General features: G+C 38.0%; 1 protein-coding gene across 2 annotated transcripts in view; it reads right to left on the bottom strand.

The window, feature by feature from the left end:
• The window catches only part of LOC108427785 (IQ motif and SEC7 domain-containing protein 1-like), a 192,281-nt gene extending 168,536 nt beyond the window's left edge, over nucleotides 1-23,745 (bottom strand). The window contains exon 1 of one of the 2 annotated variants that reach the window (XM_037541617.1): nucleotides 23,310-23,745. In XM_037541617.1, the coding sequence (XP_037397514.1) occupies nucleotides 23,310-23,584 (275 nt within the window). In that variant the 5' untranslated portion in view covers nucleotides 23,585-23,745. The remainder of the gene's footprint in view (nucleotides 1-23,309) is intronic. The other variant, XM_037541615.1, reaches the window with a different exon arrangement.
• Between the last annotated feature and the right edge of the window lie 576 nt (nucleotides 23,746-24,321).

Raw genomic sequence — 24,321 nt, 5'->3', positions numbered from 1 at the left:
AGTCAACAGGTTTTCAGAGATTAGGACTGGGCCCAAATGCTTCTGTATTACAGAACTAATTCAAGCAATCTGGGATATTACAGTAACATAGCCATAAAGAACTTAAAACAGTTTCATCACCGACATAAACCTTTTTTCTTACTCAAAGGTTTGAGGGCTTACACGACGGATTGAGTGAACGGTTCCCTCACTCATCCTGATCACAGAGCCGTCCTCATCAGCATTAAGGCACACAGAGTTCAGTACCCTCACTTTCCGCAGAACAGGCCTCAGACAGCCTCCATGCTCTTATAGTAGGTGCTGAGCGTGATTGGCAATAAATGCCAGTGCAACCCTAAGCAAATCACCCACACTGCAGCCACTCAACAGTATATATCACAGAGAGGCAATAAAGTTTTGGGCCACAGCATGGATCAATTTCCTCCAGCTGCCTGCCTTATATACTGCCTACATATACTGTGTCCTACACTTCTTAGCAGAGACTGAGACAAAGACTACACTACACAAAGGCTACTACCAAAAAAGGTTCTTTAAGAGCTCAGCAGTGAAGCCAGGGTACATCAATTCCAAAATGTAATGTAAAATTTTGGATATAGGCAGTTGTTTATTGTTCTAATAAAAGTGTTATTCATAATATAACATACATATTTTTGTGTGTGTGTATATATATATATATATATATATATATATATATATACACACACACACACACACACACCACACACACACACACATATATGAAGCCCGCTCCCACCAACATGAAGAAAATGGTCTTTGCAGTGCAGTTTTTTCAAAGATTGCTGATGTACTCAACAATAAAAATTTCTCTACATTTTTCTAAGATTTTTATTTTTCTACATTGTTTGACTACAGCAGCTGTACATTACATTGTGTAAAAACTTCAAACCGACTGCCACTTACGGCTCAAACCTTAGTATATCAAGTGGAACATGTAATCAGCCACATTTCCAATATGCACTGTAAAAGCTAAAAATGCTGGCAGCATTAAAACAGTTAAAGTATGTTTTCTCGATGGTAAAAATCCATAAAATTACAATCATTTCATTTCCTAGTTTTTCCCATTTCATACTGCCGTTTACTGTAATTCAACAGTTTCACTAGGTAAACTGATTAATCTGACATGTAGTATTTTAACAGCAACAACCTTTAAAATACACACAGAAGTGTAAAATAAAGGTGATCTTTTGTTTTTGTGAATTTACTTTGTATTTCTGTACAATAACAACAGCAGTGTTACAATGTAATACATCATTTACATGATTTTAACCTCTTTTTCAAAAAACAGGAAATCACCATTAAAATTGACATAAGCCACTGTTAAAACATATTCTGTGTAATAACACAGAATGCAGTACAGAATGCATCCAATTTGCACTTGAAATAAACTCAGACATTTGTTCGTCAACATAATCAAACAAACTCTGAGTAACTTTGTTTCCATCTTGTCTTAATGTTAAAATAGACATGTAAAGTGAGATGGTTTAAGGTGAATGAGTGCTGCCTGAAAGACGCTCCTTCAGCACTGCTCTTAGAGGAGGATCGATAGGGTTGCTTCTAGAGGTCAGGAAGGACAAGAGCAATGCATCTGTTCTTACTCCAGAAGACAAAGCACAGACTTGTGATGTCTGGAAGAAATCCAGCTGTATGGAGATCAGTAAGCCCTCACTTACTGGACCTCTTTTCATCTTCAAGTAGGATTTAAAGCTGCACTACATGAGATTGTTTATTTTTTTGTTACAGACTCAAACACAAACACAGGCTCGAAAAGAAGGCCCTGCTCAACGTTTAAGTCTCAGATGCAAAATCAACATTATGCTGATGATATAATGACAATAGATAATTAACAATAACTAACTCCCATCACATTAACTCACATAATTGATTATATAAGCTACTTATAAAGTCCTTAATGAGTTGAATGAGGAGTTTTAGTTCAAATTCGGCCTTAAATTTCAGCAGTCTATGGTCCTCCAAGACACACTGCCCATTCCCATTTAATGGCTTTACAAAAGTCCTGAAAGGTTTGTTTATGCTTATTTTGTACATATCCGAACAAAAAAAGCTAATATTTTGATTTGACCTGGGTTGGTGAAGTTGGGATTTCTCTAAAGTCACCTGTAAGCCTTCTTACAGAGAGAGCTTTAAAAGTAAAGGCTGGCTGCTTTTGAGAGAAACCGCATCAACCAGGCTTTTGTTTGTGACTATAAAGTGTCTGGAAGTCTTTTGGTTGAAGCTGGCCCAGCATTTATGTCACTCTGCGTCTATGAAATGTGCTGATAAATATTCCACATATTTCATCTCTTACAAGTGAGCTAATCATTGATTTTAGCATGTCCTGGCTAAAATTGCAGAGCACGCAGATGTAAAGGAACGGGTCAATGCAATCAGCCTCCAGCCTGAAGATACATTTTCACCAGGACCCTCAAGTTTCATTCAAGAAAGGAATGAATGAATAAACAAATAAATAAATAAATACTGTTTAGGTCTGTTACTTGCACAGAACACTACTGTTTATGTCTGTTACTTGCACAGAACACTACTGTTTACATCTGTTAATTGCACAGAACACTACTGATTATGTCTGTTACTTGCACAGAACACTACTGTTTACATCTGTTACTTGCACAGAACACTACTGTTTACGTCTTTTACTTGCACAGAACACTACTGTTTACGTCTGTTACTTGCACAGAACACTACTGTTTACGTCTGTTACTTGCACAGAACACTACTGATTATGTCTGTTACTTGCACAGAACACTACTGTTTACATCTGTTAATTGCACAGAACACTACTGTTTACATCTGTTACTTGCACAGAACACTACTGTTTACGTCTTTTACTTGCACAGAACACTACTGTTTACATCTGTTACTTGCACAGAACACTACTGTTTACATCTGTTACTTGCACAGAACACTACTGTTTACGTCTTTTACTTGCACAGAACACTACTGTTTACGTCTTTTACTTGCACAGAACACTACTGATTATGTCTGTTACTTGCACAGAACACTACTGTTTACATCTGTTACTTGCACAGATCACTACTGATTATGTCTGTTACTTGCACAGAACACTACTGATTACGTCTTTTACTTGCACAGAACACTACTGTTTACATCTGTTACTTGCACAGAACACTACTGTTTACATCTGTTACTTGCACAGAACACTACTGTTTACATCTGTTACTTGCACAGAACACTACTGTTTATGTCTTTTACTTGCACAGAACACTACTGTTTACATCTGTTACTTGCACAGAACACTACTGTTTACATCTGTTACTTGCACAGAACACTACTGTTTACGTCTTTTACTTGCACAGAACACTACTGTTTACGTCTGTTACTTGCACAGAACACTACTGATTATGTCTGTTACTTGCACAGAACACTACTGTTTACATCTGTTACTTGCACAGAACACTACTGTTTACATCTGTTACTTGCACAGAACACTACTGTTTACGTCTTTTACTTGCACAGAACACTACTGTTTACGTCTTTTACTTGCACAGAACACTACTGTTTACATCTGTTACTTGCACAGAACACTACTGTTTACATCTGTTACTTGCACAGATCACTACTGTTTACGTCTTTTACTTGCACAGAACACTACTGTTTACGTCTTTTACTTGCACAGAACACTACTGTTTACATCTGTTACTTGCACAGAACACTACTGTTTACGTCTTTTACTTGCACAGAACACTACTGTTTACGTCTGTTACTTGCACAGAACACTACTGTTTACGTCTGTTACTTGCACAGAACACTACTGATTATGTCTGTTACTTGCACAGAACACTACTGTTTACATCTGTTAATTGCACAGAACACTACTGTTTACATCTGTTACTTGCACAGAACACTACTGTTTACGTCTTTTACTTGCACAGAACACTACTGTTTACATCTGTTACTTGCACAGAACACTACTGTTTACATCTGTTACTTGCACAGAACACTACTGTTTACGTCTTTTACTTGCACAGAACACTACTGTTTACGTCTTTTACTTGCACAGAACACTACTGATTATGTCTGTTACTTGCACAGAACACTACTGTTTACATCTGTTACTTGCACAGATCACTACTGATTATGTCTGTTACTTGCACAGAACACTACTGATTACGTCTTTTACTTGCACAGAACACTACTGTTTATGTCTGTTACTTGCACAGAACACTACTGTTTACATCTGTTACTTGCACAGAACACTACTGATTATGTCTGTTACTTGCACAGAACACTACTGATTACGTCTTTTACTTGCACAGAACACTACTGATTATGTCTGTTACTTGCACAGAACACTACTGATTACGTCTTTTACTTGCACAGAACACTACTGTTTACGTCTGTTACTTGCACAGAACACTACTGTTTACGTCTGTTACTTGCACAGAACACTACTGTTTATGTCTGTTACTTGCACAGAACACTACTGTTTATGTCTGTTACTTGCACAGAACACTGTTTACATCTGTTACTTGCAACATGCACTTTATGAACCGCTGCTCTACATACTTGCACATATGTACAAGTAAATTTTTCTTTCAACTTTGCACATAAAACTGCACTTTTTTTCTATTGTTTTTAGTGCTATTCTTCTTCTTCTTCTAAAATCATATTAAGATTATATTTGGTGAATAGAGGAACAGCAAAGTAAGAATTTCTTTGTGCAGAGTAACTGCCTGTTCTGCTGTGCATATGACTGTTCTGCTGCCTGATGACCGCTGGGATAGGCTCCAGCAACCCCTCACGACCCTGAGGGAGAAGCAGCTAGAAAATGTGTGTATCTGTGGTTCATTTGCAGAAATGTTTTTATATTTTGTATTTTTTTTTAAATAGGTGATTTTGCATAACAGTACACACCTAAAACAGTTGTACGTGGGTAACAAGCCACCATAAACTGACTAAAACAAAAAAAAAAATCTGGAAGTTCAACCTGTGTTTGATGAAACATGTTTTTTAAAACCCAAATCAATTATTAAATTACTTATTAAAATTCACCTGAATTTTCTTTCTGCAACTGTTCAGCTGGAATCCCTAGTAAGATCACATTTCAAGAGCCAGTCATTCAGATAGCTGTATATATATATATATATATATATATATATATATATATATATATATATATATATATATATATATACATAATATGTACATAAAATATTTAAGTAAATACCTGTACTTGAAGATTTTAATACATTCTAATATAAATCTACACACTTTTCGAAACAAAGCAACAGGCCACACTGCACTGAAGTACATGATGTATATCTGCCTGCAAATTCTATGTGAGGCAAAGGACAGCCTATTCAATAACATGACGTCTTTTGATCATGAAATCCTCCTAAATACTCAGAACATTTTCTCTGCGCCTGCAAGAACAAAGCCAAATGACGTTCAGACATGGTAGAATGAAAGAGCTCTAGAAGGGACTCTCTCCATTTGTGCTGTCAGAGTAAGCTCACTGTAATGGTTATATCAGAGCATTGAACAGAATGGGCTGAAATTGCTACCTGCTTGTTATCCAAGTCCACTGCAGCACACAGAGAGCTGTGCATTGCTTATTACTGTGTTAGTGACAGTCTCAGTACGTTCCCAATGCACTAAACATTTATGTGAGTGTGCATGTGTGTTTGCCTGTGTGTGTTTGAGTACTTGTTTTCACACATTTTCAGGACAATGGTGTGCTGAATGTGTAGGTAAACCTGACATCAACAGGGCAAATCCACCTTCTTAAGACCCAACAAATGTACAGAACTTCAAAGCTAAAAATTATTACTGCATGTCAGTACTGACAGATCTTCACCATCAGAACAAAACTTTGTATATCCAAAAAGGTACATTTACAGGAAAAGGAAAGAATGTTATTAACTTTTAATGGAAGTTAAGGTCTATTCATCCTGAGATTTTGACACAATGCAAAAGGCAAATTACATAAAAAAAATTAAGAACAACAAAAATAGAGATACTAAAAATAGTGACTAAAATACTAAAAAATAATACTAAAAAATAAAAATAGCGACAGTTTTGTCAGTTACCAGGTGTTGCACCATTGTTAGAAGCCCCATTTTATCTATAACTTTTACTAATTTCTTAAAAATCCTGCTTTTCCTTTGAGTTTCTCCTTCTGCAAGTGATTTACATGTAATTTATCTTGAAATATATCCTGAAAAATTAATAACGTACTTAATAACAATGTTAATGCAAATGAAATAAATTAAGAGTTTTCCCTGAGAACTGAGAACATATATATATATATATATATATATATATATATATATATATATATATATAGCCCATGTGCTTTCTCTTTTGATCTCAGTCCGGCCCCTTGTTTGGTTACTCCATCCCTGATTGTGTGGACCTGTGTCTTGTGAACCCTCATTAGCCCTCTTGTATTTAAGCCCTGTGTTTTCCTTAGTCTAGAGCTGGTCTTTGTTTGAATTGTTGTTTGGATGTTTATGCTTGTTTGAGTTGTACTTTCGCTATGAGTTCTCTGTGTTTAGCCTGTATTCATTTTGTCGTGTCTGTCCGTCCTGCTCTCCGTATTGGCTATTTGAACCTGGACCGTATTGACCATGACCCTGGATTTGCCCGTAATAAATCTCCCTTGTCTCCACACATGTGTCCGCCTCAACCTCGCTCCACGTTACAATGTTTAAATGTAAATTCATGTAAAATGATTTCCATCCCATTCTGGACTATTACTGTTGGTCCACTGATAATGAAATTTTCACAAAATCTAAAGGGCAGTTGGCATTTTCAAATAACAAAAAAGAAGAACAAGAACGGACACACATGTTTTTGATCTGACAGTGACAATATACATACATATTACATACAAATACTTCCAGATATAAAACATAAAACATATGGAGCTCAAGTCCCAATGTTGTATAAAAACAAGTGTGCGTGTTTGTGTGCGCATGCACATATCTGCAAGTAAGATAAATTGGAGGAATATACGCTGTTTACACAGCACTGCCTGCACAACTAATGAAATAAATTCATCTTGTCGTGCTTTAAATTTAGAGTGGTCTGTTTAGTATGCAGCTGCTTTGACACAGGCAGGAAGAGGCATCATGTCAATGGCTTTTTTGGCGCAAAAGACCGGCTCTCACACTCCTCCACCCAGTGTTTAACTGTGTTCCAATGCAGCTGGGGATACTTCATTGACTGCCCTTTTTCATTTGGTATGGAAATGTCAGTACCCATCGGAAAGATCATTCTACACTGCTTCTGGTGGGCTGAGAAGTAATTCAGGGATCTGAAAATGCCTCCGGAGACTCACACCAGCGCTCGCGTACACATAACCTATTTCAAACCTCCAGCATCCTGTAATCTAATCTCAGCCTCAGCCTAACAGCACCTCTAACTGAATGTACAGGCTTTGCTGTGATTGCTCTTCTCAATCTGCCTCTGCTTGCACTGGACTGCACGGCCTGAAACAGCAATCATCTCAGTATAGATCCCTTATAAAGCATCTTTGCAGGGCTAATATTGCTGACTCAGTGCATATCAATCTCTCTGTTTCTGCCTTAGTAAGCATAACCAGTAAGAAAGAAATTAGGATACAGAAGATGTGGATACTGATTGAGAACTTTAATAGGATAACATCACTGCTTACAAGATATCTGCACTTGCGTGTACTAGGGATGCATGATGATAATGGCAGGCCTGTCACAATAATTATTATTACATAATCAGCTGACCATGTTTATTTGAGCTGGTCAGAACAAATAGAATATGAACTGAGTTTGTTTTCATCTTTTGAGTTGAGGCAAATACATGTAAATAAAAGAAAGTGGAAACTGCATTTATTGAGATGCAACATGGGTTACAAAAACAACAAAAGTTCTGCAAAAGGACTGCTATAACACCTTCAGAGGGCAGTGGTGAGAAACATCTGTTTATTTAATGTTTATAACACCTTTAGAAGTGGTGAGTATTATTTGTTTATTAGATGTTCGTTATTGGCACTTTTAGAGGGTGGCTGGGAGTAATATTTATTTATTTGACATTTGCTAATAACACCTTTAGAGGGCACAAGTAAGCAATGTTTATTTATTTGACGTTAATAATGCTTTTAGAAGTGAGTAATGTTTGTTTATTTAATGTTTATTAGTAACACCTTTAGAAGACAACAGTGAGTAATGTTTGTTTATTTAATGTTTGTTAGTAACACCTTTAGAGGACGGTGGTGAGTAATGTTTGTTTATTTAATGTTTATTAGTAACACCTTTAGAAGACAACAGTGAGTAATGTTTGTGTATTTAATGTTTGTTAGTAACACCTTTAGAGGACAGTGGTGAGTAATGTTTGTTTATTTAATGTTTATTAGTAATACCTTTAGAAGGCAACAGTGAGTAATGTTTATTTATTTAATGTTTGTTAGTAACACCTTTAGAAGACAACAGTGAGTAATGTTTGTTTATTTAATGTTTGTTAGTAACACCTTTAGAGGACAGTGGTGAGTAATGTTTATTTATTTAATGTTTGTTAGTAACACCTTTAGAAGGCAACAGTGAGTAATGTTTGTTAGTAACACCTTTAGAGGGCAGCGGTGAGTAATGTTTGTTTATTAGATGTTTGTTAATAACACCTTTAGAGAGCGGTAGTGAGTAATGTTTGTTTATTTGACATTAATAATACCTTTAGAACACAGCTTTGAGTAATGTTTGTTTATTTGATATTTGTAAATAACATCTTTAGATTGCGGTGTTGAATAATGTTTATACTGCCTAATGAACCATCTTTTATTTTCTTGCCCACTGACTGTAAAATCAATGGTTTGAAAGTATTTTGCATATTGCAACTGGGTTTCAAATGAGCTGCTGGACATTTTACTTGCAACTCAAGCGCAACTTAATATTACGTATGTTTCATGCAACTAAATTTGCACAGAAGCCAAACATGGCTTTACATGGCCTTACTTCATTTTTCATACTGCAGCCTTCTATGATGTCAGTATTAATAGAGGCACATGTGGCTTTACATCCTCTGTTTCGTTTTTTGACCCGGAGTTATCTGAGGTTTGGAAATGTCATTCAAAATGATCATGTGGTGCATTATCTGCATTTTGATTAGCTGTTTCACAGAACTGAGTTTAAGTGATTTGCTGCACAGTTTGCATTATGCAACTTAAGTGCAATTTAGTTTCATGTAGGTTTCAAACAACTAAAGTTGCATGGGAATCTGTGTAAAGCCAGCCTAGGTTTCTTCACACTTATATATCTCATTTGCAAAAATACATCTTTAAAGAAGCTACAGTGCTTCTTCATAAACACTCCAAACAAGTATTTCGCAGCTTTATTTTTAAGAGCATACACAGGGTTAACTGCCTCTTCTAGCTCGTGGTGATAGCAGCATTAGTATTCTGGCTAGAAGAATCCCTTTAATAACCTCCAGCAGGCTGATACAGGGAAGCGAAATCACATATCGACCTTCAGTTTGGTGGGTTTACTACAGCAAAAACATGCAGACTGCTACTCAGCCTCTCATTTCAGAAACATGCCTTTGTTTTGTGCAGTGACAGACTGCTTCACCTCTTCTGCACATGCACAGCACTTTCAGTTATGCTATTATTGCAATTTATAATTACGTCGTGACAAAAAAATAATGAAAAGTAGTTAAAGCAGTTCTGCTTAGGGCAATAATGCAACAGTATGACTTTTTAAATTCTTATATAAGTAAAAAAATGATCCTGTATCCAATATTGTCTGTACGTGGAGAGAACTGGTCCCTGTGGGCTTCTTTTCATTAGTGAATTAAGGCACATCCACATGATTAGAGTCCACAGGGGTGGTTAGCAATTTCCTTTGACATTTCATTCGTGACCAGAGGCCTGTTTACAGATAAATATCATGCTAATTCACCAGCTGAAAATGACTAGTCTAAAAACTAAAAAATCCAACACATGCTGCTTCACATGGGTTCAGAACTACACCACATGTGGACACCTGCTAATCCATCATTTCTTCTGAAATGAATAATGAGTTTGCCACCCTTTGCTGCAGTAAATGCCTCTACTCTTCTGCAAAAGCTTCACACTGACACGTTGGAACACTGCCGTGAGGATTGGATTGCTTTCGGAAAGTGTTGCACTGTCATTGTGGTCAATAGGCCATTTCGGTAGTAGGCACAGAGTAAAGGCTACACTCCATACAGTTATGAACTGGAACACAGCTCATTTGGAGTGATGCATGTACAGTTAGTGGAAAGTTAGCCACCTGCACATCTGACTTTTCTTCTGAAACAAAGGGTATTAATAAACAGCTTGTTCCGCTTTGCTGTAGTAACAGCCTCTACTCTTCTGGCTTTATGCCAAATGTTAAAATGTTGCTGTGAGGATTTGATTGCAAGAGAGTGAGGTCAGTAAGATGTAAGATGATTAGTTATAAGCCACACCCAAATGGAGTGAGCAATATCCCTAAATTATAACATCACAATGCATGAAAAAGACACTTTCATGATACATGATAAGCATCATGTTTTTTAGCTTTGATACAATTGCAATGCAATGCAATAGTTTAAACATCCAGTTTTATGCACAATCCTTTATAAAGAAGGAAGCAGGTCAGTGGTTAAAAAAATGAAGATGAAAGATGATGAAAGATGCTCAATGTGACACCCATGTACTGGGAAAGTCATGCCTTTCAGTAAAAAGAGCCAATTGGCCTGCTGGTTATGCCACAAGTGGAAAAAAACACCCCCTCAATGTCTAGATATGCACAGCAGCCAGAACAAGTTGAAACTATTTATGCTGCATTTGTCAGATTTCACCTGTAATTATACATTTTTGACACATTAATGTGACTTTTTGTTTGGGGTTCATAGGTCTCTTCCCATTCAAAGAGGCTGCCTGGTCTTGAATGACTGGATGACTGCCCATGGGCATTGTGAAGATGACTGTTCAATGGACAGACTGTCTTATATTGGCTTTGGTTAAACATACTGGGAAATAAAAGGTGCCATTACAAAGGACTGAAGAAGCAGAGTTTATTCTAAGTGGATAGGAACAGCTTGTTTTACGAACAATAAAAATACTATCAGTCTGACAAACAGAGAGACAGCAGAACATCTTTAATGGCCTCAATGCGGATAAAGCTGTGGATAATAAAGAGGAGTAGATCCTGAAAAAATCACAAATATATCACCAGCAGTTTTTTTATTACAAAAATACATTACTTTAAGTAAGTAAATATGACTGTTGGTGGTTTGTAAATCCACTAAATTTGCAGATTCATTCAAATTAAGAACATATTGACTGCATATACAGGTGGACATTCCCCAATTCAGAGAAAATGTATTAGATATTATTCTATAAGTTCTATAAATTATCCTTATTTTAGTCTCAGTTTTGTTTAGAGTTTGTTTCCCAAAAGCAGTCTTGAATGCTATGAATGAGGAAATATGTGCAGTTTATGATTCCATATAATAAAAATATACTCCAATATATTGTGTTTACATTTTGGAATATGCCGACAACATATAACAATATGTTCATTTTTCATACAGATAATGTTTTCTGAAAGACTGTGACAGATCTCTAATGTTGGGAGTGATCGACTGTGATGTGAATGTGAGGATATGTGGGGCACATGTGGATCAGTAACACAGTCCACACAGCTGGGGTCAGAGAGCAGCCAAACAGCAGCATCAGCAACAAATCCAAAGACAAAAACCCAGAAAAAGAGGGAAAAGGTCAAAACCAGAGGGGCAGTTATGAAGAGAAACACTACCCACCACAACTCCGAAGTAGGAAAAGAAGAACTTGGAAAACAGGAAAGCAGGAAATCAAGGCTAGGTAACTTTAGAAATGACTCAGATTTGCAGGTCAATGTATAATACTCTGCAACAAAGAATATGCATTAGAGGCCAAAATACTATCACATGACATTTATTCCGGGTCATGTAACATCACTATTTAACAATTATTAGTATAGGCATTTCCTGCAGGTTTTGCATTTATATGCAGGTCCAATGCCACAGAACCTATGTGTCAAACACAAGGCCCGCTGGCCAAGTCAGGCCCATGACACAGTCATACCCAGCCTGTGAAATTATTTTAATTTTCTATTCTTACTAGATTTGACCCTGAGATGCACTACAGTCCCCAGCATGCACTGCAACACAGTGTGCATTCTGAGCTCCTTCCCCAACAACAGGCTATGTTCAAGCAAATAGGCAGTTTTCAAAACTACCTAAAACAATGTATTTTTATTTAGAATTATTTTTGAATAAGTATTTAATGCCTATGTTGCTGTTGCAGTTTTGGCATTGTAGCATGGCATGTGTTACCCCGGGCTCAAGGAGGACGCTGGAGGCAGGGTTCAAGGCTGCAGCAGCCATTACTTTAATTTCACATAAAATAAACCAAACATGACCAATGGTATGCTGGCCACTTTTCAGTGGCTTAAACTAGCTAGACTTTTCAGTCTGCTCCACCGAGCTTTTCAGCTCTGTCAGTCTCTTGCTGCAGCTTGTCCCGCTCCTTGCTCTGTTCCCTCTCAGCTCTTTTTGAAGGCGCTCATGCTGCCAGCCAGAGCACTGGAGCCGAGAGGGAACACAAGCTCGTCGCTCTGCCTCCTCGTTACCACCCCCAGCTGGCAACTATGCCGCCTGGGTCGAAGGTGAGGTGTAGTGAGGCGGCCTCGCATAACCGGTGGCGGGGCCCAGGTGGCGGAGCTCGGGACTTGCTCCTTGCCGGGACAATCATCGTCCTCCTCCTCCTCCTCCTCCCGCCGTCACTCCCGTTACTCACGTCACTATCGTCCGTTGGGGGAACTCAGGCTTTGCGCCATTTTTGGCACCCTGAAGAACCTTGTTTGGATGAGATTTGTGAGTGTGAAGATCCCTTTAAAGGCTTAAAGAACCTTCATATAATATAAAGGTTCTAAGTTTTGTTCCTCTTAGAACATTGACATTATTTGGAGGTTATTTCAAGGTTCTTTAGACTTCTCAATTACAAAATCTCAGTTACAAAAATAAAGAACTCTTAGTGGTGTAATAAAATCAATCAAATCCCTTCTGCTCATATATATATATATATATATATATATATATATATATATATATATATATATATATATATATATATATATGTAGGGCTGACGAGACACAGGTGCAAACAGTACAAACAAACAGGACACAGGTGTAACAAAGGACAAATGGGCAGTGCCAGGATGAGAAGGAACCTGAGTGGGCAGAGCCAGTATAGGGATACTGTGACAATGTAAGACATAATAAGTATACAAATACATACATACATACACACATGCATACACTCTTGAGTCCTTTTCCAGCATTTAATTTTGCTCATTTAGAAGAAACACACACACAAAAAAACATTGAATAAACTCAACAATAAACAAACGGCTCTAAAAGAGTCTTATAATACCACATGGTCAACAATACTGAAACCTCAGTGGCCAATGTATGTGAATGACCTTATTCTCAAAACGAAGTCTTGTCCAACCTTCTCATTAAGTCAGGCATGTCTGTTCAGAACCCATCCAGATCATATTTAGCAAGAGGTTCTCCTGTTTTTTTGTTCCAAGCACAGCAAGTGCTAAAAATAAATGAGTGCATTTTAAAACTGTACTAGATCAGAGGTTCCCATCATCATCGCTCCAATATCAAAGCACAGGCAACTACAAATCCTTCATCATGTCAGAGCAAGGACAAACATGTTCTAGAACTATTACTAAAATAGAATTTCCAGCTCCTGAAAATAGAAGCAGCTGAAGCAGGTGGTATCGCACAGTGCAGTTCTAGACAGTCTGGCTGAAACAATGTGTGGGTCTGTTTAGTTCACTACGTCCTGCATATCGCAGACTGACGTCTGATTGTGTATTCTTTTTGTTTAGATGTTATTTTTGACATAATTGTGCATCACAGAGTATAAAAAACATTAGGCCTACATCACACCTACCTTCTACATTTACCTAACAGTCCATTGCAGCATATTGCCATTGCTACTATACCTGTTCAGGGTTTACAGCTGAATTAAAAAGTTGTCTGACTTACTATAAATAACTTGTACAATGTGCATCCAAACATTTCTTTAATAAAGAGACATCTTTCTGACCACAGGCCAAGTCTTATATTAACTGGACAACAACAACAATAATAATAATAACACTAAAAGTTTTAATTTGCAAAAAACGCCATCCTGAGCTGACTGTGGTGAGTTATTCTCAACACACAGCACATTCTGAACACTAAATATAATTGTCACAAAAGCCATTATTGTCCATTGCCACGGCTTTGCAATTACATGCTTAACAGCAGAAACGGTCAAGCACCAGCACTGTTCTCCAGCAGAACCAGATAAATTCTTTCAGCAAATCAGCATGCAGTATTAGGGTCAGGTGATGCAGCACTGCCATGAACTGTTGTATGCAGAATCTCAAACGACTCCCTTCTCCCTACAAAGTGCAGGATACAGGCCTTAAAATAACAGCTACTGCATCTAAACAGAGCACAGTGTGTCTAACAGGGAACCACTTTTGATTTTTGTACAATATTTGGGGGTGAAAACCAAAATTTCATAACTCACATAGAGCACTACACAGGGAACAGTGAGCCATTTGAGATTCAGCCTCAGGATTTTCCAAGGTCTGGTATAGATGTTAAATATTGACCATTAATGGGCTGGTTTAGTTGCAATTTTTAGCATTTTACCTGCCTTCTTTATGCTAATGAATGTTAAATATTGCACTTAAAAGAAACTTGTTTTCATGACATAGCTAACTCTGAAGCATGAAATGACCATTGGAGTCTGCCATCTGCCTTTGCCAAAAAACTGATTTTAAATAAATAAAAGTTTAATTTTGTCAGTTATCTGTATGTTGGTGTTATTTTTACTTAATCAAAACAACCCAACTACAGTGCGATTGGAATACACAACTGCAGTATGATCTGGAATACACAATAAAAAATAAAAAAAACATGGTTTATGCTGGGAGGGGCTCAGAGGGTGTGACCATGCAGAGTGGCTGTAGAGAGCTGCCACACTCCCAGTTTAGAAAGTGACTGTAACAGTTGCTGTTGCTGCTGATGTTGTTATCAGTGTGGTTGTGTTGCTCGGTGTAAATTGTGTCTGAGGGTGGGCTTTGGAGTTAACTAGTGTTTAGAAGAGTCTACCTTCCTTGAATGCGGTGTTCTCTCATGTTACCCCCTCCCTGTGTTTCGTGATTAGGTTGGTGCTGGTCAGGGACTTTCTTGCTGCCACTGAAGCGCAAGTGTACATGTACGTATATACACAATATGTCCAAAGTACTTAGACACCCTTTCTAATTAGTGAATTCAGCTACTTTAAGTGCCACCCATTGCAGAGCTTGTATAATCGCCATAGAAAAGCACTGACCAATAGAATGGGACACTCTGGAGGAGCTGCACATGAACACTTAGCAAGGTCACCCTGCCCAAACCTTTCCAGCATTGGGCCGTAGAGCAGTGGAACTAATCAAATCCTTAAAGCCTTCTAAAAAGAGTAGAGTCTCTGTTTTAGAAGAAATTGTGATGAGCAGGTCTGCTAACTGTACTGAATACATGCATGGTCCCAAAAGAGCTGTGTTTGACTATGACAGTTTAATAACTACCCATATTTCTCAAAAGTAAGTGCCTATAACACTTTCTAAAGAATACAACTGGCCTGCCACATTTACCACAGTACATCAAATAAAAAGAAAAGCTTCTCAAACAAACAGCTATGAAGACTTTTCAAATATGGCCATTTCCTTCCTTCCAAACTCCTCTGAGGAACCTTTACAAGAACTGCAATCTGATGGAGTTAAAAGCCCTCATCAACCCTGTAATTAGCCATCCTCCTGGGCTTTGCCAGTACATCCAGAGGCCAGCTCACCAACTGCAGCTCGTTATTCAGTTATAACTGTCTTCAGGGGACAATTTATGAATCAACACGTTGCATGACATGATATTCAAAAATGTGAATTCATCTGAAGTGGATATGTCACAGCATTGTTTTCTCATCACTTCTTGCAAAGTGTCAGTTAAGACATGCGTTTAAAAACTTTATATCAATTAAAGCTTTGAATGATTTCCAGCATCTCAGAGGAAATTCAGTCAAAACAACATCAAAAGGCCAGAATCGAGGGCATGACACGGATCCTGGAGCAGATGGTAGCTACATTGTCTTATCTCCTCCATCAGGGAACCCAAACACATTCCTGCGTGATGGCTTAGCTGAACTATTTTTGGTGCTCTACACTCCGGTGACTTCCAAGATAGAAAACGCTTTGTAACCAAGAATCACAGTAACGAGCCGGTTTGAGCGCCAGCACAAGTTCAGCTAAAGAAAGAAATCGGGTTTCTGAAAGCACACATTGTAAAAACCTGACTACCATGACAGGAAGGAAATATAGATTATGCAGTGATGACATATCTGTTTATTATTATATACAGCGACAAGCCAAAATCAAAATGGCCATTGAGTACAAGTCACTCATGAGATATTTCTGAGGATATCCGACATAAAACCTATACAAAGATTGAGAGATATAATGGAAAATAAATTAAAAATCCATTTTCCTAAACTGGAGTTCAAAAAGCTGTTAAAAGCTGTGAAAATGGGTTTGTTAACAACCACCTGAAATGTCTGATAGGCCACCAAACATGTCCCTGGACAATTATTCCTTGGGCATTTTAAGTATTTTAACCCATTTGTTTCCAACCAAAGTTTAACAAATAAATAAAAGTATTACTTTTAGAGCTTAAATACAATAAGCATGGTTTTATCTTCCTGAACAGATAAACAGCACATAAAGCTTTCATCTTTGAGAGAGAGGAGATAATCAAGCTGTTTCAGATCTGAAAGACAACTCAACACTACGGGCATGAAATTGACAAAAAAAAAAGAACCGTTGCAAATCAAGCTTCTGGAGTTCTTAGAACAATGGACTGACCACCTCAGAGCACAGAGCGCCACATCATTAAATGTGTTTGGAATTACCTGGACCATTAAAAGCAGCAAATGCTAAACCAACTTCTAAGACTGAACTTTGGAGGTGTGGAGAAATATTCCTGCAGATTTCTTTGAAAAACTGAAAGTGGGTCTCCTGAAAAGAACATATGCTGTCATAAAGGCATAGAGTGGACACACTAAAAATGAATGGCTTGTACTTAATGGCTAAATAATAGAACGGGGGTCTCACTGCTGCACACTGGCTAAAAAAAGTCAAGACTATGTTTAATTAGAGTAGTATTTTGACTGGAGTGTGGGTAGCATGAGAGTGGGTGAATTAACTTGAAGGACACTAATGAGTTCCCTCTCTTCTTTTTTATATAACATCCAAACACAGTTAGCAACAGCGTTAGCATACTTCTGGCTTCTGACACAGTTAGCATACTTCTGGCTTCTGACACTGACATACTGTGATTTACAAAAATGGACAAAAAGACACCACATAGCTAAAAACGGTCACAGCCCTCTTTAAGGCTTAAATTTGTCATGAGCTAGGTCTCACAAGATGCTACCAAGCTGGTGAGAGAAGGCTAGCATGTGTTTTCTCCACCTGAAGCTACCACATCTTTTCAAACTACGCCTAATGTAACAACTCAACATGCTAACTGCTAATTCTGTTACCTCTGCAAACATTTGGCTAGCATTGCAGTGGGAGAGGAGGGAGGACAATCCTACCCACCCAGAAAGAGCAAGAACAATTAGTATGTCTTCTTGGACTCACAGCCATAAATGACTGAGGTACAAAACTAGATTTTGTGGTAAAATATATTAATAAAACTACAAACATCTGTATCTAATATCCACTGATCAACTAAAACTCACACTCAGTAATATACAAATCTTCCATTCAGGTGATACCTTCATAATCTGGCTGGCTGTCCATAGGCTTCAAATTTGACGACTTCTACATTTGAGCCAGCAGCCTATGAGATACATTTTAGTGGAGTAAATGAATTATTTTCACTTAACTTCTCTCCTATTATCTAAAGGAGGTTCTAGTATGCCATAGCATCTATCAATATTTCATGGCTTAAAAGCACTTTTTATGCTCGTTCACGCTGCACCTCAAGTTTAATTCTACCAGAAAAAGGACCTGGTCATGCAGGGACAGCCCTACTGCCCAGGGCCTCCATCATCAGAGAGGTGGTATAAGAGTGTATAAGAGTGGTATAAGAACGTATAAGACTAATAATGTATAAGACATGCTGGGCAGTATTAACATTTTCCAAAGATATCATGACACCATGGTCTCGGAGGCTATTCAGTCTTCAGTTAGCATTAATATCATGAATGAACCCACGCTTTCTGAGAGCTGCTATGCTAGAAAACTAACTCACAAACCCTGCTGAATACCCTGTTCAGTCAATACCACCAAAAATCAATATTACTGTGAAATCAATACCACTGGTCACTCAGCACAACGTTTAAGCAAATTAATCTCTATTGCAATAAAATCAAGAGGCCTGTGAAATCCACGTTTTTAAACAATTATTAAAATATCCAATGAATCCAAGCAATGAATAATTGATTAGTAGTTAAGCAAATATTACTTTTCTTGGCTTCCATGCAACACTGTTACACATACAGAAATAGTATGCTGTACAAGACGCGAAAGGAATACAGCTAGAGGGGAACCCTTAGGGTCTTCTAGGCCATCAGAGAAGGCCTGAGGATTTCAGAGTACTAAAAAATGCATGTATGTAATTTTTTGCTCATTTTTATTCAAAGGTAAAACCATGCTTATTATATTTAAACTCTGCAAGTATTATAGTAATACTTTTATTTCACTGTTACGTTTTGGTTGGAAACAAATGGGTTAAAATACTTGAAATGCACAAGGAAAAACTGTCCAATCACTATATTTTTCCCTTTGGCATCTAGGTAGATACAGCCAAGCAGACTCTCCAATTGTTTAGGCCTTCAGGAGCAGGGCTGAAGACCTAATGTGATAGACTAACCAGTAACATCATTAGGAAGTGATAGTGGAATCAACTGAAATCAGGTTTGATTTGCAATAGTAGGACAAATTTTGTGGGGGAAAAAGTCACTCTAGATGTTATAGAAAATAAGAGCGGCAGCCTAGCCAAGTTTCAGTGAGTTGCTAGAAATGGAAAATGGCAGCAACAGCTCTTCGTCAGGATTCTTTGCTAAAAGAGTGAACGTAAAACTGATATATACAAGATAAAGTATATGTCAATGTCTGTTACAAGCTCCCAATTTCTGAGCTTCACATGTCTGTGCTTCACATAGAACAGCCAAAAATGTTTATATGTACCATGAGTCAAACGTACTATTGGAAATCCCATAGAGGTACTAGCAGAAATTAGCATTATCATAAAGGTTTCATTATTTTTTGGACCAAATTTTGACATTTATAGCACAAACTGAAGTCACGGTTCTACACTGAATACAGCAGTGGGAACTATGTAATGATGAAGTTTCATTCAAAAACCCTTAAAAGCAAGAGTACAACACCAAAATGAACATGATCAGTCTTTATGCTAAAGATTATAAAGCCTGTACAGAAATGAAGGCGAGGAGAACCTATCAGCTTGCAGGCTAGTGGCAGTGTGCAGGTCAGAGATTTAAGATAGTGTTTACAGCCATTTGTCTACAGCCTGCATACTAATTGAGGCTCTGCAGATACAGCCACTCAGTCCCAAAGGGATAGCACAGCAGAAAAGAGCAAGTTTCATTACCACAGGAATATTATGCTCTGCATACATACAGAAAGACTACAATAGATATCTACTTTATTTCAAGCAAGTTGTGATGTAAATACCAAAAAAATGCCATAAAGAGGCTTTTCTTGAGTGTTTTAGCTCTGAACGCAAACTTAAACATTTATTAGAAGGTGCACATGATGCAATATTGATATGACTGCTTTACTGACATGGCTTAATTAATATAACTATATTATTAAAGGGGCACATCAGCAAAAATTTAAAATGTTACCATTGCTACACCTGTTGTAAACATGCTTACTCGTCTCCCACAGTGGTGTCACAGTAGGCCTGTCCAATTAAAAACTAGGAAAAGCCCCATCTGATGATGTATCTTGAAGGTGGGAGGATCTTTTGAAAAACTATAATGCAGAAGGAATCCAGATAGCTAATGTTTTTGCTAGGAAGCCAAATATCATGACTGGTCCATACAGTAATTCCCAATGGTAGTATGAAGTATATATGTAATACAGCAAGGCATGCTGGGTTTTGTAGAGAACTTGGACAAAATGCAAAAAGGATGCAAAATAGAGATGCAATGCTGCAATACAGAATATAACATAACATATGAAATGTTAGTTTTAGGCAAGGATATCCATTTAATATGATTGCATTCCCAACTATACAGCATTATGAGAAAACTGGAATAATGATCTGATTGTATTGCATGACTGACATGACTTCACTCATAAGATTGTGTTACATACACATGCATACACATATACATGATATGCAAAAATTACCCGACAAATTACTTGTTCATATTCTATGTGAACAACAGTTATTTGTTAACATTATCTAATACTTATATACAGCCAACAGTAGTGCTCCATAAACCAACTGACCTTGGCCTGGAAGCCACATCAGGGTCATGCAAAGTCAAACGGATGCAGTGTTCAACACACAGCAATGATATTTAGCTGCTCCCACGTGCCCAACACGGTTGCTCAACAAGGTGAAAAATGTCTCACTCTAAATGAAAATGACAAATGAGTGCATTTATTAACCACAGCTTATTACTCTCTGTTCATGACTTAGTATACTATGACTCTCCATGAAAGACATTGTATTGTAATCAGAGTCATCACTCAGCAATTGGGGAATGAACTGCTGAAGTGATAAACCTGCTGGAACCAGATTACAAACCCAAGCTTCAGCTCCAGCCTCAATTCCAAAGCTTTCCTTGCATTCCACCGACATCCCACAATCATCTCCAAGCTGCACTTAGTGTGCTAAGGCTCTGGAGATGAAAGATGATGATAGATGTGTGAGAAATTCAAACGGAAAGTCTCTAATTTAGGAAATGAATCTGTTGTTTTTATGTATTCTAAGTGTTGCAATGACCTATAGGGGAATTCCAATTTTTCAAATGTCCTTCATAATTAAAGTAATTCAGAGCAGTTCGAGGTGAAATGCTTCATTCTCGAGAAAAGTACTACTAGAAGTGTTCACAATGGTGGTGATAGGAACCAGATGTTCGAATGCCTCGAAAAGACAGATCACAGAAAGTTACTGCACAAAATCTTTTTTTCTCTTGTTTTTTTTTTCACATTTTAATGACAGAGAGGTAATTGCAAGTAAGAGAAACATTGTAAGAGGAAACAGCCCCCATAGAAAACACATTTTTTTCAGATTTACCACTATTTTACCATCACCGATATTACCTTAAAAACTCAGAAGACCTGTTGGTACGCTGGTGGTTTGAGACAGTAATTAAATGGTTCGATTCTCTACAATGAACCATTTTATAATAAACCACTCTTAAATTTCAAAGGCAGAATTTTACTGAAAGTTTAGTTACTGACCAATCTGCGGTATGATGGCTGCAAATACGCTGGTCATTTTTCATTCTAATATCGAACCACATGGTTAACACTACACTTGAACCATGCTGCATAACATGGACATATTCACGGCAAAAACATGTTGTTCAGAAGTTATAAGCTGTCATGAGGTGTACAGATTTTGCTCACAATAAAACAGTGTAATGACACACCCCCTAACGTTTTATGACAGCTTATGTATACTGTTTTTGCTATGTACTCCAGTTGACCTCCAAACAATATTACATGTTATGACAGTGAACAATAATGGCATAATGGCGCTGTGTTATTATAATGACACTCTGTCATGACAGTGTAAGACACCTCCCATGACATGTTTATGGTATGGTTATGTCAGTGCTATGTAGCATGGTTGAAGTAAAGTGCTACCAAAGCATTTTGTGTGGATATTCATTTGACAACATTATAGCATTTTATTGTTTGAATGCAAAACTTTTCTGGTTAAGCAGGAACCCTAAAGTTGGAGATACAATTCATTCAGCCTGACTAGCAGCTTGCTTTAAAATGCTTGTGTGAAATGTGGATCATGCAGAAACTGGATCCTTAATATCAAAAAATATACAAAGAGCTAAAACTGCCTGCTACTGGACGAGCACTAGGCCAACTTACACAGAGTTGGTGCCTTATATTGCACCACCCACAGTGAGTCATGATGTCAAGTGCCAGAAACGTGTGTTAATATCCCCCTGCATCAAAACTGTAATAAACTACATCTTCCGACTCCAGCTCTCTTGCTCCAGGGGTGGCTGTACATGCTTGACAGAGGCTATGATGCACTGTGACATCAGGAGCCCATTTGGAATGCGTGTGACTGAAGTGCATTGAGATCTTACTATCATCAATGCATTATTTTATATTTATTCTGGCATCATTTCATTATTGATAGGACTGAATTACTGGCACGATTGCAATATTGAAAGGATTCCATTATTGTCATAATTGCATAAATATTATTTAATTGTTGACATGACTGGTTTAAATAAGATCACAAAATTGACATAATTATTGACATGGCTGCACTTTTGACCCGGTTGCCTTATTGATATGGTGGCAGTCATATGATTGGCTGTATATATATATATATATATATATATATATATATATATATATATATATATATACATACACATTATTTGACACTGCTTTATTGACATGACTGCAGTATTAATATGGCTGCATTATAGACTTAATTACATTAATATAATGGTATTATTGGCATCACTGCATTAACATTATTGCATTGTTGAGATGGTTGGATTAATATGACTGCATTATTGACAAACGGTATGATTGATATTGGCTGTATTAATACAATTGCACTTTTGACATGATTGCATTATAAATATGATTTTACTGTTTACATAGGTCTTAAGTGAATTACTGTTATTTGCATCTGTGATTTAACAGCACTACTAAATATGACTGCATTATAGACTTAATTGCAACATTTATGTAATTGCATGATTGGCATTACTTCATTAATGTCTTTGCACTGTTGACGCGACTGGGTTCATTTGCAGTATTGAGAGAATTACATTATTGATATCATTGCATATTACTGACATAAGTGTCATCATTAAAAGACTGGTATAATTGCGTTATTGACTTAATTGCACTATATAATTGCATTACTGACATGGGTGCACTACTGATACCCAAGCATGAGTCCCCGCGTTTTTGTCATGCCTGGCGCGTGGCGGTTCTTACTTTTCGTGCGCTGCGTTCTCCTGGATGCACCCCAGCGCGTTGCCGCCGCCGCCGCCGCCGCTGCTGCTGTTGTGCTGCAGCCTGCAGGTGAGCAGATGCCGCTGGTACTCGTCTCTCAGACAGGCGTTCTCACTGTGTAGATCGGCCACTTGCTGCTCGAGCTCCTCTATCCGGAGCCTCTGTTTGGCCAGCAGCTCCTGCTGCGTCTCTATGATCCTGTTCAGCTCGGTCAGATACTCCGCAGCTTTGCTCGGGTTCTCGCTCGGACTCTCCATCGCGCTCGCGCTCAGGCTCGGCTCGTCCTGACATACACGTCTCTGATGTTTGCTGCCGCGTAAAGCAGCCACGCGCCCCGCTTTACGGCCATCTCTAACCCTGGAGCTGAAGTGGAAGATGGGCGCCGAAGTTTCTGCTCCTGCCCGCACAGCCGAACTGACTGCACCATGCGTTGTTATTTTTCTTTCCCACCCGTTTTCTACACCGGGCACGCCCACCGCGCTAGGATTGGCTGGCCAAGTCCCGCCCTCGTGAGCTAGAAATGCGTAAGGGCTCATCCTCTACGTTTTTACCGATGAATTAGCAGCCAATCTCAGCGCAGGAGGAGGGGAAATACGAGCCAATCCCGGTCAACGGGGGCGTGGTTTTCCTTAAAACAGGTGGGAAAGAGCAAAGAACGCCTGCGGCACCAACACTAACCTTCAGTTTCAGGATTGTGACACTGTGGAGGCTTTGAAGCCTTTGAGGAGGCATTAGAGACACGCGCGAGCGCACGAGCCAAATGTGCAGGAGGTTCCAATGTATCATTTTCTTTTATTATGGTCAATATATTTAACGTTGCAATATGCAATATTAATGCAATAATAACTGCTGATTTATTGACTGAATTACTGTTTTGTGAATTCGGAGCTCTGTTTGCGTTCATTAGCATAAAAAATATGGTCCTTTAAGGGTTCTTTAGTAAAGGCAAAGGTTATTTTTAGAACCATGAATTCTATATATATATATATATATA

This window comes from Pygocentrus nattereri, chromosome 9 (genome assembly GCF_015220715.1).
Source record: "Pygocentrus nattereri isolate fPygNat1 chromosome 9, fPygNat1.pri, whole genome shotgun sequence".
NCBI lineage: Eukaryota > Metazoa > Chordata > Actinopteri > Characiformes > Serrasalmidae > Pygocentrus > Pygocentrus nattereri.
Note: the sequence above shows the minus strand (reverse complement) of the source record. Positions and strands in the feature narration are given on the sequence as shown.